This window comes from Patiria miniata, unplaced genomic scaffold (assembly GCF_015706575.1).
Source record: "Patiria miniata isolate m_02_andy unplaced genomic scaffold, ASM1570657v1 HiC_scaffold_16, whole genome shotgun sequence".
Taxonomy (NCBI): Eukaryota; Metazoa; Echinodermata; class Asteroidea; order Valvatida; family Asterinidae; genus Patiria; species Patiria miniata.
The window spans coordinates 4,125,710-4,142,569 of NW_024037054.1; the positions used below are offsets into that span (position 1 = coordinate 4,125,710).

The following is a 16,860-nucleotide window of genomic DNA, read 5'->3' on the forward strand; positions in this document are numbered from 1 at the left end:
ACCAAGAAATTGCTGGTTAATGTGAAATGAAAAAGTTAATAAAAAAACTTGCCTTTATCCTCGCAGGGTAAGCTGGAGGAAGCCTGCACCATCCTAGAATCATCAAGTTATCCTGAGTTTGTAGCAGAGTGTCGACTGAGCCAGGCAAGGAAGCTCCTACTAGAGCCAGACAGTGAGGCCAACCAGGCTTCTGCCGTCTCACTTCTCACCAAGGCAGAGAGCCTGTTCAGCAGATGCAGTGACTCTGTCATGAAAGCCGAGACGCTGCTTCTCCTTGGACAAGTGCAGAGGGATGCCGCCAAGATCCGCGATGCCAATCTCTCCTTCAATAGAATGTCTCACACAGCTGGGGAATCGGAAAGCACTGATCACCTGATCAAGCTCTCGCTACCCAACGCTGATAATATCAAGAGTAGGGTCTTCCATCAGCTGGAGAAGCTTGTGGAGCTGATCTGTGCTCTATTTGAGAGCACTAATCCTGGAGAAGAGCGGCAGAGACGATCCTGCGAAGTTTTTTTTGGTTTGCGTCCAGGGGAAGCTGGTCAGCTCCACATCCAGAGGTGCGAAGGAGCCAGAATCTTGTCTGCCCTGGATAAGAAGGTGTCGCTATTGAGTGAGGTTGAGGCTGTGAAGGCACGAGAAGCTATCGCCAAGTATTGCCTGATTCCAAGAGCCCTGGGGTGGGTGAAGGGGATACGTGAGCTGCTTCGTGGGGAAATAAAGAAGCTGACTCAGTGCGTTGATTATCAGATTGGGATGCCATGCTCGAAGGGCCTCGAAACCTGTCAACAGCTTCATTCGCCATACTCGTTTCACCACGTACTGAATCGGGTGAACTACCTTGTCCTGCTGATTGAGATTGACGACATTATCGGGAAGGCTTCCCGATTGTCCATCTTCAAGGCTGCAGACAAGCTTACCGTGGAGATTAAACGGAGTCATGTAAAGAGCGCCAAGAAGTGCAAGGCATTGTATAACATTTTCTTCCCCGAGCACTGCCACCAACGCTTCATTGGCGAATCAGTCCAAACAACGCAAAAGCTTCTCAGACTTGTACAGCATCCCTCCGTCGGAAGACAGCTGAAGGCCTTTGCTGAGAATGAGCGCAAGAAGGTTGACCGTAAGCATCAGAGGGCAGACACAGATTTATACCTGATGTGTCACGGTATTTACCTACTAATTGGTGAGCCACCAAAAGTCATGAAACACTTGGTTACCCTAGAAGAAGACGACTGCTTAAAGTGGCAAAAGAGAGAAGGATGGAACCATCCTAATCCATTAGGAATGCACCCGCTGCGTTCTAATGATCCACGGAAGGGCTTCCTGAGCTACAAGCGCCGCCATTTGGACTCCTTCGAGGATCTGTACACAAAGCGTGACGCAATGCAGTCCCTCATTTCGTTCAATCGCTTCATGGGCACTCTGGTTAACAAGCCGGTGGATCCTCTTCTGCCATCCATTAGTAACACAGTGGCAATGATAGAGGCGAATATCACCATGATGTTAACTCTTGGAGCAAAGACACAGCCGTGTGCTGTTGCCATACCGGCGAGTTACCTCGCCCAGGCTGCCTTCCTTGATGCTATATGCGCTCCGGGAAAGGGACATGCAATGTATACTGCTGTGAATGTCACATCGCCTAATAAGCACACCTTTGGCCAGACTTGTCGTCTAGCTCGTCTCATTTCTGGGACAACTACATTAGACAGGGAGTTTAATGTCTTGGTAGATGCCTTCTCCAGCGTTGAGTACATACAAACTGGAGAGGCTGAACGCACTCTGGTTCTGGTGCTTGTGATGCTGTGCAATGCTGGGATGGCTCTACCTGTACAGATCATCAGAGACACACGTAAAGCACTGCAGTCCATAGCTCCTTCTGAAGACCATCTGCCAAAGAGAGTCTACACCGCTCTCGGCAGAATCAGGGAAGCCCAGTGTCGTCATGATGCCCTCAGTATTCTGCAGGAGCTCCTGAAGGCTCGTGGCGACGAGTACCTCAGAGAATGCAGATGGAGTCCGCGCATGCCTCCCCGAGGATCGCCTGGGTTGGAATTCCGCAACTTGAACCTCAAGACCTTCAGCAATGTACAGTTTGAGGCACTTCCGGCAGTATCCCCGACTGTCTTCACTGAACTGATGGAAGGCAACAGCCGTCAGAGAGGGAGAGACTTGGACGAGGAGGAAGATGAAAGTGCTGGCTGGGAAAGGGGAGTGGAATTCCTCGACGATCCTGAAGTTGAAGGTGACCTTGACGTGTCTGAAGAAGAGGCTGCCAAGGCCCAGAGGGAACAGGAAACCCTGCAGAGAGAGCGGGCTACAAGGGTCATCATGGGATTCTTGAAATACAAGAGGCTTCTTCGCTTAGCCAGCCTCTTGAGATCATGCGGCTACACTACCATCAGCGTCAGACAGGAGGTCCAGTCCAAAGTAGAGACAACAGCCACCGCCTGGGTGTCCCAGCAGCTCTTGGAGTTCCTGCACACTCCCATAAGATGCACCATTTGCAGTGTCAGTCTGAGAGGGGTCGAAGAGACAAGACTTGAGCCAGAGGAACTGACTGAAGAAGGCCATGACAAAGATGAAGCAGGTTAGTGTTAACGCTATCAAATTAGTTTTCTTGTTATCTGTTAAACTGTCTTGAAGTCAAGCCGTCACATCAACAAATATGCTACCAATTGTGTTTTAAAGGTAATTTTTTAATATCCTGAGAGAACCATCTCCGAGACCACTCCGAGAAGCTTACATGCAGTGATTGTTTTGTTAAGGTAAATGTTGGCCCGCCTTGCATACTTTAGCTCTCTAATTTAGCTCATTGTAGCAGTTTATGCGTAAAGTTATGTACTGATTGATTGCTGCACACTAAACAACATAACAGGACTTGAACTGGCCAGGAATATGGGCAATTTCCAGTGCAGTGCGCCACCAAGAGTTTGCCACGGAGAGTCCACTTTTCAACTTCACGGTCAATAAAAACATTGCTGCGATTGCGACTTGCCGCGATTTGAACGAAATGTCAGTAGACTACTTGAGGGAATTTTTGATAGATCGGGGCATAGCATTATGCTGCCTTATAAAAACACATCTTGATTTAAAAAAAATAAATACTGAAATCATACGGTTACGAAACATACGCCGGACAAAGTATCAATTTTAAGCATCCTGCGCCATAGCGAATTTGTCTACCATCTCCCACAATGCACTGCGAAAAATGGACCTTAACACAGGTTACCAAGCTGTACACAGGTTACCAAGCTGTACACAGGTTACCCAGCTGTACACAGTTTACCATGCTGTGCACAGGTTGCCAAGCTGTACGCAGGTTACCCTGCTGTACACAGGTTACCCAGCTGTACACAGTTTACCCAGCCGTACACAGGTTACCCAGCTGTACACAGGTTACCCAGCTGTACACAGGTTACCCAGCTGTACACAGGTTACCCAACCGTACACAGGTTACTGAACTGTTTTTATTGTTGCATGGAACTTTTTACAGGTGAAGCGGCCTCAATGCAATCAGATCCTGGGCCCATGTCGGAAGCAGACGGCAGGGATGATCTACCAACCCAGGAGGAGCACGAAGCGACAGCTCTCCATCGGCAGAGGCATCAAGATTTCATTCAATATGGAAAAATGCTCCATGATGAGGTGTATCCATTAGTGACAGGTATGGGCAGTGTTACCAACAAACAAGCCTGGGTTGCTGTTTGAGGCGTTTGTCTCCATGAGGGAATCTTTCCGCATTAGGCACCCTGTTTCTCAGGCAAAATAATGATCTTCAAAGGAGTGTCATACTTGGACAATTAAAGACATCTTCCAAATTATCGTTTTGCAGTGAGACATATCTCCGATTTATTACATCTAAGTAAACAAAGGGTGGGAATGATCATCTTAACAGGATAAAGATATGCTTTTTGGGGTGGCATGGTTGGCTAGTGCGTAAAACGTTCGCCTCTCACCACTGTGGCCCGGGTTCGATTCCCAGCTCAGACCATATGTGAGAAGAGTTGTGCTTTGATTCTCTCCTGTGCCATGAGGGTTTTTCTCGGGTTTTCCACCCTCCGCAAAAATCAAACATTTTTTATCTCTGGCTGTGCTCCATGGTCGCCTTTACATGCCTGCGGCTCAACCATGTTGTAGCCGCGTCCTTTGCAATTCAGCTTCTCAGCTGCTAGTAAAGAGGAATAGTCCCCAAGTTATTATTGGTTTTGTATTTTCATCTTTGCATAATTTCTATCTTGGAACCAGATAGAGTTTGTAAGGCTCTCAATCTTGTGACTGCTTCTATGCGATCTAGAAGTAGCTTTTATTTGTGTCCATGGGCAGTATAATTTACCACAATTCATTTTGTTTTGCTATGTGGCTGAGAGTAGAGATTCCAAAACTGTAGAGTTGGTAATGATTTTTGTTCTAATTTAACATACATAAAAATGGGTTCACTTTTGTCATTTAAAAAAATCTCTCACAGAGGTTGAAAAATTACTTCAGGAGCTTCGTTTCCCAACCCTAGCAGCAGGAAACGCTGGATACTCAGATGAATTTAAATACTTTGAAGAGGTAGGTGTAAAGTTTGAAGGTTTTTTCTTCATATTCTGTCTTTTGAATGCAGTCATTACATTGCCTACTGGCTCTCTGAAATCACATGAAAAAACAAATGTGGGAATATTCCTTCTTATATTAGCAATGATACTTGCTTTTTTTGTTTGTCACATCTTACCTAATAAATACAATGTGGCTACAGGACTAAAGGCCAGGCCTCATTACAGGGTGAGTTTAAAAAAAAATGAAACCCAAAATGTCAGGACTATGGTTTTAGTGAAGTTCTGCATGTAGCACTTTCAAAATCTAGGTTATGGAAGCCCAATTCATAAGCTTTCTTTCAGTACAAGAATCATTCAAATCACTCATGTACTTTTCAGGTTACGGAATTTTAAACACAACTACCGTTTTAAAGTTATGTCCACGGATCACACGGATTGCTGAAAGAACACTTGCCTTTTTGTGATCCATGGACAGATCTTTAAAAGCGTGGTTGTGTTTAAAACTCCGTAACTTGAAAACTACATGAGTGATTTGAATGATTCTTGTAATGAAAGAAAGCGTACGAAATGGGCTTTTATATCCTAGATTTTGCAAGTTCACTAACTTCACTAAAATAAAAGTCCCGGCAGTTTGGGTTTCTGGGGTTTGTTTTCTCACCCTGTAAAGCTCAAGGCAAATTTTGTACAAGCAATTAAAGAAGACCGTGGTGTAACATTCCATCAACATTTCTTGGTCGACAGACTTTGTCTAGACGCAGGCAGGACCTCGCTGACAAGATGGCAGAGATTCAAAGGCATCGGGCCTTTGAGAAGCTTGCCGAGGTCAGGCACACTGCAGAGCAGCTCACAAAGCAATACCAAAGGAGCAAGAAAAAGCTTGAGCAAACGAGAGCAGCAGCGCAACAGGACAAGACTGCTGAAGAAGGTAAGGGTAATGTCCACAAATCAGGAGCAGAACTTAACACTGCAATCTTGGGCCGTCGGCCGGCTTCATGCGTAAAACACTCACAGCCAAGCCCTCGAATGGGTCCTCCATTCGTCACGATTCCTCATGCACACATCTAGCTCATTTGTCCTTTCCACCCCTGTGTCCCTCTTCAGTACATTGATGCATGATGCCTTTGGTCTGCCTCTGTGTCTTCTTCCGTTTGTCGGCTCCCAGAGTATTAGCTGGCTCGTGGGTAGCTCAGGATGACGGTGGCAATGTCCTGCTAGTTCCATCCTTCTAATGGCAATTTTGTCCCCAACCTTAGGGAGCTCCCCACTAGGTCCTGAAATCCCCTAAAATTTCATGTTTTGGATCGTTTACTGAGCCTATTTCAAACATCTGGTTGAAAGGAAACCAACCTAATGTCTTACTGTTCCCGAGAAAAGACAAAAAAACCTGCTTGTTTACATCAGACATGACGGAGTACGAATACATTTTTCGTGTCGTTCTCAATGTACGATATACACGTTGTGTGTCTCGGGAACAGCGGTGACCAATCACCAATGCAAAAAAGTGGTTTCTGCAACGTCCGCAAAGGGGTTAACACTTTACGAATGAAATCACAACTAGCATCTAAACAGCTCGAATTCATGGGGTCGCAAAAGTGGACCCCAAAATTTGTTTTCGCACGCATAATACAGGAATAACACAAAAACGCCCAGTTTTGAAAGGATAGTTGTGTGAATGTTTATATCCTACATTTAAATGTTATTTCCGATTAACATCATCTCATTCAAAGTGCGTTTTGTAGCCCAATTGGGCCGTTCCAGGACCTAGTGTCCCTTTAATATGATCTCTCCAGTTAATGTTGAGTACAGCTCTCAGCATACGAGTATAGGTGCCGTTAAGCGACTTCTCCAGAACAGATGTTAAAAGCCATGTTTCACACCCATACAGCAGCACCGATTCAACTGTGGCTAGGAAAAATCTCAGCTTTACCTGTCTTGTTATGTTGGTGTTCCACAACCTTTTCATTTTGTTGATGGCTGTCCAGGCTAGGGCCTTCCTGATCTTGATATCACCCAAGAGCCCAGACAGTTGAAGTCTGTTACTTCCTTGAGAGAGAGAGAGCCCCAATCCCCAACGGTAATCGGGGGGGGGGGGGGGCATATTCTGTGGAATTGTAAGTTGATGACCTCTGTCTTTTTGGCATTACAGGATAGCCCGACTTTGCGGTACTCGCTTTCCACCAGTTTGAGCAACTCCTGTGCCTGTTCGATCTTGTTGAGTAACCATTGGCGAAAAACAAGCAGTTAAACAGATCGAACAACACCAAGGGACCGTTTAATTCAAATTCTCCCCCCCCCCCCCAACTGACCCAAGATGTGCTTGTATTTGTTATATTAACCCTCCTACTATTTAAGAGGTCACCAATGGTTAAAATGTTCGTATCTCACCTTCTGGCCTACTGTGTACAAACCAATGGGGGTCTTGACCAATATTGACCCAAGTAATAACCAGGCTGACAATGCATGTTTCCATAGGAGGGTTAATGTAGCTATCATAATTCAGTGATTTAAGTAGTCGACAAAACATTGAAAATCTAATACACACAATTAACCCTTTCCTTACCATGGGCGACTTTTGTCGACAAGGAACTACCCCACTGCTGCTTAGTTGGGGTCCAGACCAGTAAATAGGCCAAAAATGTCCTATGCCTGCCAAATCACGAATGGCATGCCCTCAAATTCTGCGCCGTTTTGAAAAGTGATACCTACGCTCCATTGCAAAATAGAGCACCTTTGGGGCCCAATTTCATCCAAATTTCACAGAAGCATGAGCTCACAGTCCAGTGCACGGCTTCCACCCTACTGCTTTACAAACTCTCAAGTTCATGGCCCACAAAATGCTCTAATACCGAAGAATTTGAGTGCATGCAAATCGTGATTTGGCCGGCGTAGGCAATTTCAGGCCTATATACTGGTCTGGACCCATGGGATACTGCCAACTGGTTGGAAGTTTGACTTTACTTCCCTTTCTTGTTCATGTTGGAACGTTGGCCAATAAATGGTGTTTTTCCACAATATGTATGAAGTGTTGTAACAACTCATATGTGTTATGTGATGCTCTTTTGGTGTGTTTTCAGATATTAAGGAGGCAGACGCCATACCCTTTGAGGAAGAAGAAGAAGCAGACGAAGATAAAATCCTGCCTGTCGCAGAGCAGCCAGACAAGCGAAAAGGGGGAAGGAACAAGGGGAGGGGCCAGAAGAAAAAGGGGAAATGGAGTGGGCGAATGAGCAGAAGGCGATAAGTGAATGGAACAGGAAACCAGAACGTCATCCTTCTTTCTTTGGGCTGCGCGCTTCTTGCTTAAAACCCCCTGGTGTAAACAGCGTAAAGACAGGCTGTAAAAATTGACTGTCCGTAGAGTTTGCAGATTCTGCAGTATAAAAAGTACTTTCCCTTTGATAGTCTCATTTGCGTTTGATTTCAACAAAAACAGGAACAGTTGGTTAGTCAGTTGGAACGTAAAGTAGCTAATGTTCTCCACCTATGACCGAGGTTGAAGGAGCGAATCTTGGTCGGAGAGTATGCAGAGTTGCTGGTCTTTTGAAACCAAAGATTTCAGCAAAATTCTGTATTCTGCAGACAGACCTGCAAACTTTGTATCAAAGCTCGCCCTAAATATGTCACTTTGCTGGCCAAAAGTCTTAACTTCTAAACTAAACTTCTTGACTTGGTCAGAAGTCCCCAGAATTAATATGCATGTATTATACACGTGGTCACAATTAAAGGCTTTCGTGACCTAGCAAGAATCATTCAGAATAGATATAGCATCCATTGATGGGCAGCATTTTCACAAACCCCCCCCCCTTGTTTTTTTTAACAGCTCTTTGAAAGTCTGATCACACAGTCGTAAATTTCTATACGCCCGAGGACAATGCTTTGTGTTTCCCTTTGTCCCTGTATACTAAGCACATAGCCGTACTATCGAAGACCGTTTTCAACAAAAGACCCAATGCTCAAGGACAGAACGGATCTTTTTGTTCTCCCTTTGTGTGTCTCTCTATCGTAAAGCCATACATGTACACACAGTTCAGGTATTGAGATGTTAATAATGACGGCAGCACCTCTTCGTTTGATGTATTATTTTCACATTAAAAACTTCTCTACAAATTTGCTTAAAGGGAAAATACAACATTTGCAAACATCAAAAAATAAAACTACCAAATCATTTTGAAATACCTTGCTGGACTGTTAGTGAATGACCGTGTAAAGCATCCTGTAAAATCATGGCACCTGGTATACTGTCATTTTCAAGAAAAGTGCTATTTTTGTATCAATTTCCAACGCTGATCGGCCGATCAGCGTTGGAAAAAACTGGCTTTTTTTCAAATACTGGCCCCAATTGACCATCGCACTTGTTTGCAATTGATTACACACCTATGAACGGGTACAAGCCAGCTAGACTGGTTCCCTGACCTTACAATTCCCCAATGTATGTAAACTGCTCTGTTTCTTCTTATATGGAGTCAGGGAACCAGACTACAGGAAAATGATTGTTTTTCTTGGTTTTTATAGCATTTTCGAACCCCAAACCTCAAAAAAGTCAGTGTAACTATATTTGCTATATATTTCCAACCCCCCAATTCCATCCATTTCTGAAAATTACAGCAAAAGCAAATGATGTATATTCCCTTTAATTTTGGAAATTTCACTTGACATCTACTTTAAGCATTATACTTTACAATAGTGGGATTATACTTCCATCTTGATTCTCGTCAATTAGCTTGAAACACATTCCTTGTGATTTAACTGGAATCACTATAAATGAAAGTCACAGATAATAAATAATGTTTGCCATATCGCCAAGCACAAATGAGATGAAAGGGATGTTGACAAGAACAGATTTATTGGAATGAGGTTGATAATTTCGGACTTATAAAGTGTTTTGGCTTAAGTGTTTCGTAAAGATATTGTTAGCATTTTTGTTGTTGCTAGAGACAAATTGGTGTTCTTGTAGTGAAATGAGAAAGAGTTTCCCCTTGATTTTGAACTAATATGCTTTTACTATTGCATTTGGTGGCTAGAATCGTCCTTCATTACATGCCCACTCACTTCGATTTTCCTTGGAATGTTGTTTGCAGAGTTCTTGCAGAATAGTAAATTAAGTCTAATTTCCAGTTATTTCCATTTGGTACTTGCAATGTAAGTAGTAAGTAAAGTTTGTCCCGAGCCAATATGGCCCATCAGGCCAGCGTTTATCTCTGGTTTCAATTCCCCCTGGATGGGATGCCAGTCCATTGCAGGTTTACTCCCCAGCTAATGCCGATACCCATTTATACTTCTGGGTGGAGAGAGGCAAGTGGGGATGAAGTAGCTTGCTCAAGGACACAACGTATGGCCAGCAGCTGGATTTGAACCCCTGACCCTCTGATCATGAGTCACGAACCCAACCCACTAGGCCGCACTCCCCTTCCCCTTGCAGTTGCTCCACCCAAATTTTGGCAGGGTGGTTTGTTCCATACTTTCATGATGTTTATTTCGGAAAAATGTGGGGTTTTTTGGTGTTTGTTGTTACGGGTTGTTAGGGGAATGGAATAACCAAGTGATATTTGTTGTTCAGTAAAATTGCATTTCCATAGTTTATTTTTCTGCCTCACAGTTAACGTGCCTACGTTTTTGCCGTGCTAGCGACACTTTCTGTTTGAAATTCAATTTGGCCTTGTAGATTTTATGCAGAAAAGTACATGACGTCTAATTTCTAGTCATTATCCATTTGATATATGCAGTTGCTTGCGCCCAAGATTTGACGGATTGGTTGTTCCATGCTTTCTGATGTTCATTTTGGAAAAATGTGCTTTTTGGTTTCTGTTGTTACGGGTTATTAGAGAGAAACAGAATAAGCAGTGAGATTTTGTCGTTCAGTAAATTGTTTTCCCATATTTTTTTTTCTGCCGTACAGTAGACATGTGCCTGCGTTTTTGCCATGCAAGTGATACTTTCCGTTTGAAATTCAATTTTCCTTGCAGGCTTTATGCAGAAAAGTAAATGTCTAATTTCTAGCATTTTCATTCGGTACATGCAGTTGCTCGCGCCCAAATTTTGGCAGAGTGGTTTGTTCCACACTTTTGTGATGTTCATTTGGGAAAAATGTGGGTTTGGGTTTTTGGTGTTACGCGGGTTTGTTAGGGAGAAATGAAATAAGGGGATATTTGTCGTTCAATAAATTGCTTTTCCATTAATTTTTTTTTGTGCCATACAGTTGACATACTTTTTTTCTCTGCCAAGAGCAAGTTCGCGCAAGAACTATTGTTAACCATAGTTCGACTAAGTTAGCTCGAACTCTGTCTAGTCAACGATGGTTGAACTATGCTAGTCGACTATTTGGAACCAGCCTACTGGGCCTGGTCGCATCGCTGGTTATCAGTAGTCTTGTTTCGTTACTTAAGTGGAGAAGGAACCATTGACAAAAGATTAAAAGAAGTGAATTGTACTACTACCCGCTGGTGGGCCTCTGAGATATCTTCCGGTTCATTCAACAGGTCGAAGAACATTAAAAATCCAAACATACCCGTGACCGTCCTATGTTGACGATGGTTCGACTAGAGTCGATCCCACTTCGTTACAGTGCATGTGCATTGTTTGACACCAACCAACCACTGGTTGACTAATGGTTGTTGCGCGAACTTGCCCCATGCTAGTGATAAATTCTGTTTGAAAATGTTGGCAGGTTGGTCGGTTCATACTTGTTTATTTAGGGAAAATGTGGTTTTGGTTTTTGTTGTTTACGGGTTGTTAGGGGGAGAGAATAAGTGGTGATAGTTGTTGTTTATTAAATTGCTTTTTCCATGAATTATTTTGTTTTTCTGCTAGACATGCAGGTTTTGTGCCTGCATTTTTGCCACGCTGTTGATACTTTGTTTGAAATTCAATTTTCTTTGAGAATGCAGTGTCAAAGGGTACATTCTCAGTGCAAAAGCAGCAACTTACTGAAATGAACAAAGGATTAATTCTCACCCACAGCCACGGTAATACGGTGATGACTATGCTCTACAAGATTTTTTTTGTTTTTTCAGAATTATATAATTTTTTCCAGCCAAATTTTGCCAACAGATTTATTTTTAACAGCCACACAAGGTGAGGGAAAAAAAACACATTTATTTATGGAATTGTCAAGTACACAGAAATATTCCTGGCATTCCCTCTCCCCCCCCCCCCCCAAAAAAAAAGGTTTTAAAGTCATTGATGAGCTTTTGCAACGTTTGACATTTATATCTGTACTTTAGGCCAAAAAAAAAGTCTCCGGTTTCTGGTATGGAGCTTGCCCAAAAAGTGGTGCGGCGACGCGGCTTTTTTTTTGTACCTGTTTTTTTTTGCTTCAAATGTCGGCTGATGACTGCAAATGGTGCCCGACTGAACTTAGTGCAAATATTATGGGAGACCGGAGAGGCCACGTAAAGCTTATTCTCGATCATAACCCCATCTAAAAACACGTTCAAACTGTGCAGCAGCAGGATTCCAGTCAAACCAGTGAGTTTGGCGATTTTGAGACATCATCTTTTATTGAAAAAAAAACTTTTTCATTTTGCAGACGCGCATGGCTACGGCGACGCGCGCGTATACCAGAAACCAGAGACTTTTTTTTGGCCTTATTGGTTATTGTTTGGAAAGTGTTTGGGTTTTTTTTTTTGTTTTAAGAAAGTCTTTGACGTTATTGAAAAAGCAAAAAAGCATGTTCCAACCAGAAGCCTTTTCCACCATCGTTAATCTTAGAATATCCTAACTTTATTGATTTTGTGGCTTGGTTACTCGTTTTGTTGGTAGAAATGAAAAACTTGGCCCCCCCCAAAAAAGAAAACATTAATACAAATTTTTTTTAGCATCTATAAACAACAAATTGGCACTTTCTTTTATTGTCTTTGAACCAGTTAATTGTCGCAGACAACTACCAAGAAAATGAATATTTAGCACCTCATTTTGGCTAGAGATAGGAGGAAGATAAACACATAGATTGATATCTCAGCTTAAATAATTTATTTATAATTGTTTTTTTTAATGATCAGTCAATATGTGCAGCTTGATTTGAAATTTGTTTGCCTGAAACCTAAGAAAAACATTCCAATATGAAGTAATGGTTTGGTGGTTTTTTTTCTTCATTTGTTGAGTAGTAACATAATTTCAAGCCTTTAAAGTTTTTTAAAAATTGTTCACTTAAATCCATCTGGATAAATAAAACAAGCTAATTAGAAGATGAAGTAGTTATGAAGTAGCTATAATATGTGCTAATTGGATGATAAGTCTGAGCTGTGTTGACATTCTTTTTTCCCCAGGATCTGAGCATGGACTCTGTGGAATAGTTCTTGTTTGATCAGTCACAGACAGTCAAAAAAATCAGTTCTCTTTCCCCTACCATGCATTGTACACAGGCTAGTCACCAACAGTCAGATCATATTTTGAGCAACACTCTGACTAGTCAAATTCCATCAACAGACGTAAGTAACTGGTAGGTACAGCTGGCTCATCAATTTCCTGCAGTCAAAGCATGGTTATATCAGGTTCCATAACCATCACAGCTTTAGGAAGGCAGGGAGCACTCAACTTTGAAAAACAGTCACTTGATTGATTTTGACGTCTGGACTGGCCTTGCTGAAATTGCCAGCCAGAGAGAGAGATATTAAAGAGCCATCTGAGGATAGTCGAGTCTGTAGCTTGGTGATGTTTTTGTAGCTTGTGAAATATACCACAGAACCAAAACAATATGTTAAAGGAAAAAGACACTTTTTTAACCCACAAACTTCATCCCCTGCCCACTGAAATGTACAGATAGGTCTACGTCGTGTGTAACCACATCGCTCGCTACACGTGCACCATTATTACATGTACATGTACAACGGGGCATACAGTGTGTTGGTACAGTCACACTGTACGACTGTCAGCACGTGCTGCATTACACAAGCACTATGCATGGACTGTGTAGCTGCTTTTGACTTACAGTACAGGGCGGTATGACTGCTAAGTCGCTGGTCAAAGATCAGTAGTCGCGGCGCAACCGCTAGTCGCGACATACCGGAATGACTAGTCGCTGCATAACGACTAGCCGACTGTTTAGTAATTGATAGTCGGGCCTACCAATGCTTTTAGCATTGGCGACTAGTCGACTAGCACACTCGCCTAGTTCCTTCATACTTTAAGGTTTGGATAGTGCTATCCAATATGGTAAGGTACATTCTCGTTTATAGTAAGATTCCATTCTGACATCATTGCCACAACAGTCTGTAGGATCGGCTCCGAGAAGATAAAGACTGGCTGAATAAATTGCAGTTTGCAAAAAAGGTTGTCATTTGCTCAAATTTTAAAATGCTAGATATTATTTGCCATTTATATGCTACTCGGTAAACTTTTGAATTTGTGACAGTTTAAATTTGCTCCAACACATTGACGCTTTCTTAATAATTGAACAATTATTCATTATCTAGGATATGTGATGTGCTGGGCAGCTGGTTGAAAATAGGGGTTTTTTTTCTTAAAAATTGTTAAAAATCATAGGTCATCTCCTTTACACTTAAGATTTAGTGTGTCCGTTTCAACTCGGTGGCCTTAATTCTTGAACAACCAGCTTGATGACTAATTAAAAATTAATAGCCAATTCAATAGTTATAAAGAAATCTAAAAATCACAACTTTATTTAATCAGCACAATTCAGATAATAAAACACCATGTAAGTTAAATTTGGTTTGTGTCATCACAGTGTTATTTATTGTCATTAGTGCCTTCAAACTTAAAACAATTGATTAAATGAACGAGAGAGTTAATTTAATCAGCATATTTTACTTTAGGCTGAGATTCATACATTGTGGAAACACAGAAAAAAAGTGGAATCTATTGTAAAGCATAATTGTCCACTTTAGAAGCACATGTACCCTTAAATTGACAGTTGTTTTTTTTAAATGTCACTCTTCAACATTTCATTGATACCCTAAAAATTCAATAAGGTTCAATAAGAGTATGTGGTTGCACAATGTAACAAATACCTATTGTGAGGCTTTGATAAGAACCGGGGGAAACCTCGTTTCAGAAAGAATTCTCTGCCCATCAGAAACTTAAGTTTCGTTAACATCCCTGTTGCAATAATAGTCAGGTGGCTAAGATCTAATTTTCGTCAAGATCGTGACCGCCTGGTCCAAAGCACCAAACTTGGCAGATAGATTCTTATAGACCTAGAGAAGATATTTAGAAGGGTTGACACCCGAATTTATTTCGGGAAGGGTGCCTAATTTGCATAAATCGTTAATCCCTTCCGTGTAATATATTTATTCCCATATTTTGGTATATTTTTATTTTTTTATTTTTTTGAAAAGTGTATTTTGGGGATTTTACTTACATATCTTTACTTAAATAACATTTTCCAAAGCATAAGTGACTGAATAATTATGAGGACATAGTAACGATCCAAAATGGCTACTATTATGCCCTAAATTGCGCGCATTTACCTTGTCCCCAGATATCATCAATTAGTCTTGCCAAACATCAGCATTGATGAACTTCAAATTCACCACGTAGCTTACTGGTACAGTTACCCTATTGAAACCTTATGCAAAATCATGTGAACAATGAGAACATTGTGATATTTAGCCCAGAAAACAAAAACTGGGGGGAAAAACGAGGTGTCCATAAATTGGGCTAACAAGTAAGGTGAAGGGTTGCCTAACATGGAAGACTGGAACAAGTTCAAGGAAATTCCCAAAATTATTGTAGAGAAAACGGTTTGGCGTAGACAAAATTATTGTAAACAACAATAATCTCTTATTTGGGGGGATTTTGTTGAACTTGTTCAAGTCCCCACGTTACCCTTCCCGTAGTAGCCCAATTTACGGACACCACATTTTCTCCCCTTTTTTGGTCTTTTGGGCCAAACATCAAGATGATATCAATTTTCACATGATTTCCCACTTATTTTTGTTAGGTTAACTATGTCAGTAAGTACCTTTGTGAATTTGAAGCTCATCAATACCCACGTTTGGCGAGACTAGTTGATGATATCTGAGGAAAAGGTAAATGCGCGTAACTTTAGGGTAAAATAGTAGCAATTTTGGTGATTTACTATGTCCTCGTAATTATTCAGTCACTAACATGCTTTAGAAAATGTTATTGAAGTAAGAATATGCAAGTAGGATCACCAAAATACACTTTTCAAAAAAATAAAAAAATAAAAATATACCCAAATATGGGAAAAAATATATTACACAGCAGGGATTAACGATTTATGCAAATTAGGCACCCTTCCCAAAAGAATTTCAGGTGTCACCCCTTCTAAATATCTTCTCTAGGTCTATAAGAATCTATCTGCCAAGTTTGGTGCTTTGGACCAGTCGGTCACGATTCCGACCATATGCCACCTGACTATAAGCCAGTTCGGTATTCCAAAACAGTCTGGTACACAAGAAGATTCAGCTAGTCTTTTTTCGGGATAAATGCTGCAGATAAATGCACACAAGGCTATGAGGGACTTGGTAACCGAATCTGCATTCTGTGCAATTTTTTGTGCAATCGAAAAGAGATGGAAACTTTCATTCGCACAAAAGTTTGGACACACAAGACATTTAAAAACACGTCGCTGTCCAGACGATTTTTTGCAAAATGTTACTTCAGAACACGACGATCTCTTTAATTTTGCTAGTACACCGCTATGCTTTTGCACGCATACGATGAAATGTTTATCCCGAAAGACAAATCTTCAAATCTTGATGTGCACATGGCAGTTGGAATACCGAGCTGGCTTATTGGCACAATTCCTTGCACCCTTCCAATTTTACCAAACCACTTTTGTCCAGCGTTACAATGAAACAACTTTTTGAAAAAAATTCACATTTTTTTCCAAGGAAAATAACCATGACACTCGTACAACCAGGTCGTGATTTTAGTGGCAGATCGGGATGGGCAATGCCAGCGTTTTGCTCCTGAAGTTTACCCAACACTTGAGATTTGAAAAGCAAGGGCAAGGCAGTCGTCATCCAATTGATATCATCTGGTACTACCTAGGAGGCCCTGTTCATTGTTACCTCATTTGCTGACGGGAATATCCATTTTGCTGACATAAACAACACATGGATGTCGCACTTCCAACACCCCACACCTCCCCCACCCTCTCGCCACCCCCACACCACCACCCTCTCACTACCCCCACCCCATCCTACCCTCGCCCCCACCCCCTTCCCTACCCTGCCACGTCCCTGACTGGGAACCTTGCTGTCACTCGTAATGTTTGTGCCTCCTCCCTACTGCTCATTTGCAGAAGATTCAAGGCCGATGCTTTGTATCTCTCCAGCGATTCGTGGCTCTCCTTCGTGTTCCGGAGGGCTGTCACGGCGTCCCGATACCCGCTGACCTC

At 42.0% G+C, this 16,860-nt stretch overlaps 1 protein-coding gene across 1 annotated transcript in view; it reads left to right on the forward strand.

Annotated features, from left to right (window-relative positions):
• The window catches only part of LOC119723198 (TPR and ankyrin repeat-containing protein 1-like), a 35,647-nt gene extending 26,986 nt beyond the window's left edge, over window positions 1-8,661 (forward strand). The window contains exons 26-30 of the mRNA XM_038193758.1: window positions 67-2,587; window positions 3,494-3,664; window positions 4,466-4,554; window positions 5,280-5,463; window positions 7,613-8,661. Coding sequence (XP_038049686.1) covers window positions 67-2,587; window positions 3,494-3,664; window positions 4,466-4,554; window positions 5,280-5,463; window positions 7,613-7,779 — 3,132 coding nt within the window. The 3' untranslated portion in view covers window positions 7,780-8,661. The remainder of the gene's footprint in view (window positions 1-66; window positions 2,588-3,493; window positions 3,665-4,465; window positions 4,555-5,279; window positions 5,464-7,612) is intronic.
• Window positions 8,662-16,860: the final 8,199 nt, after the last annotated feature.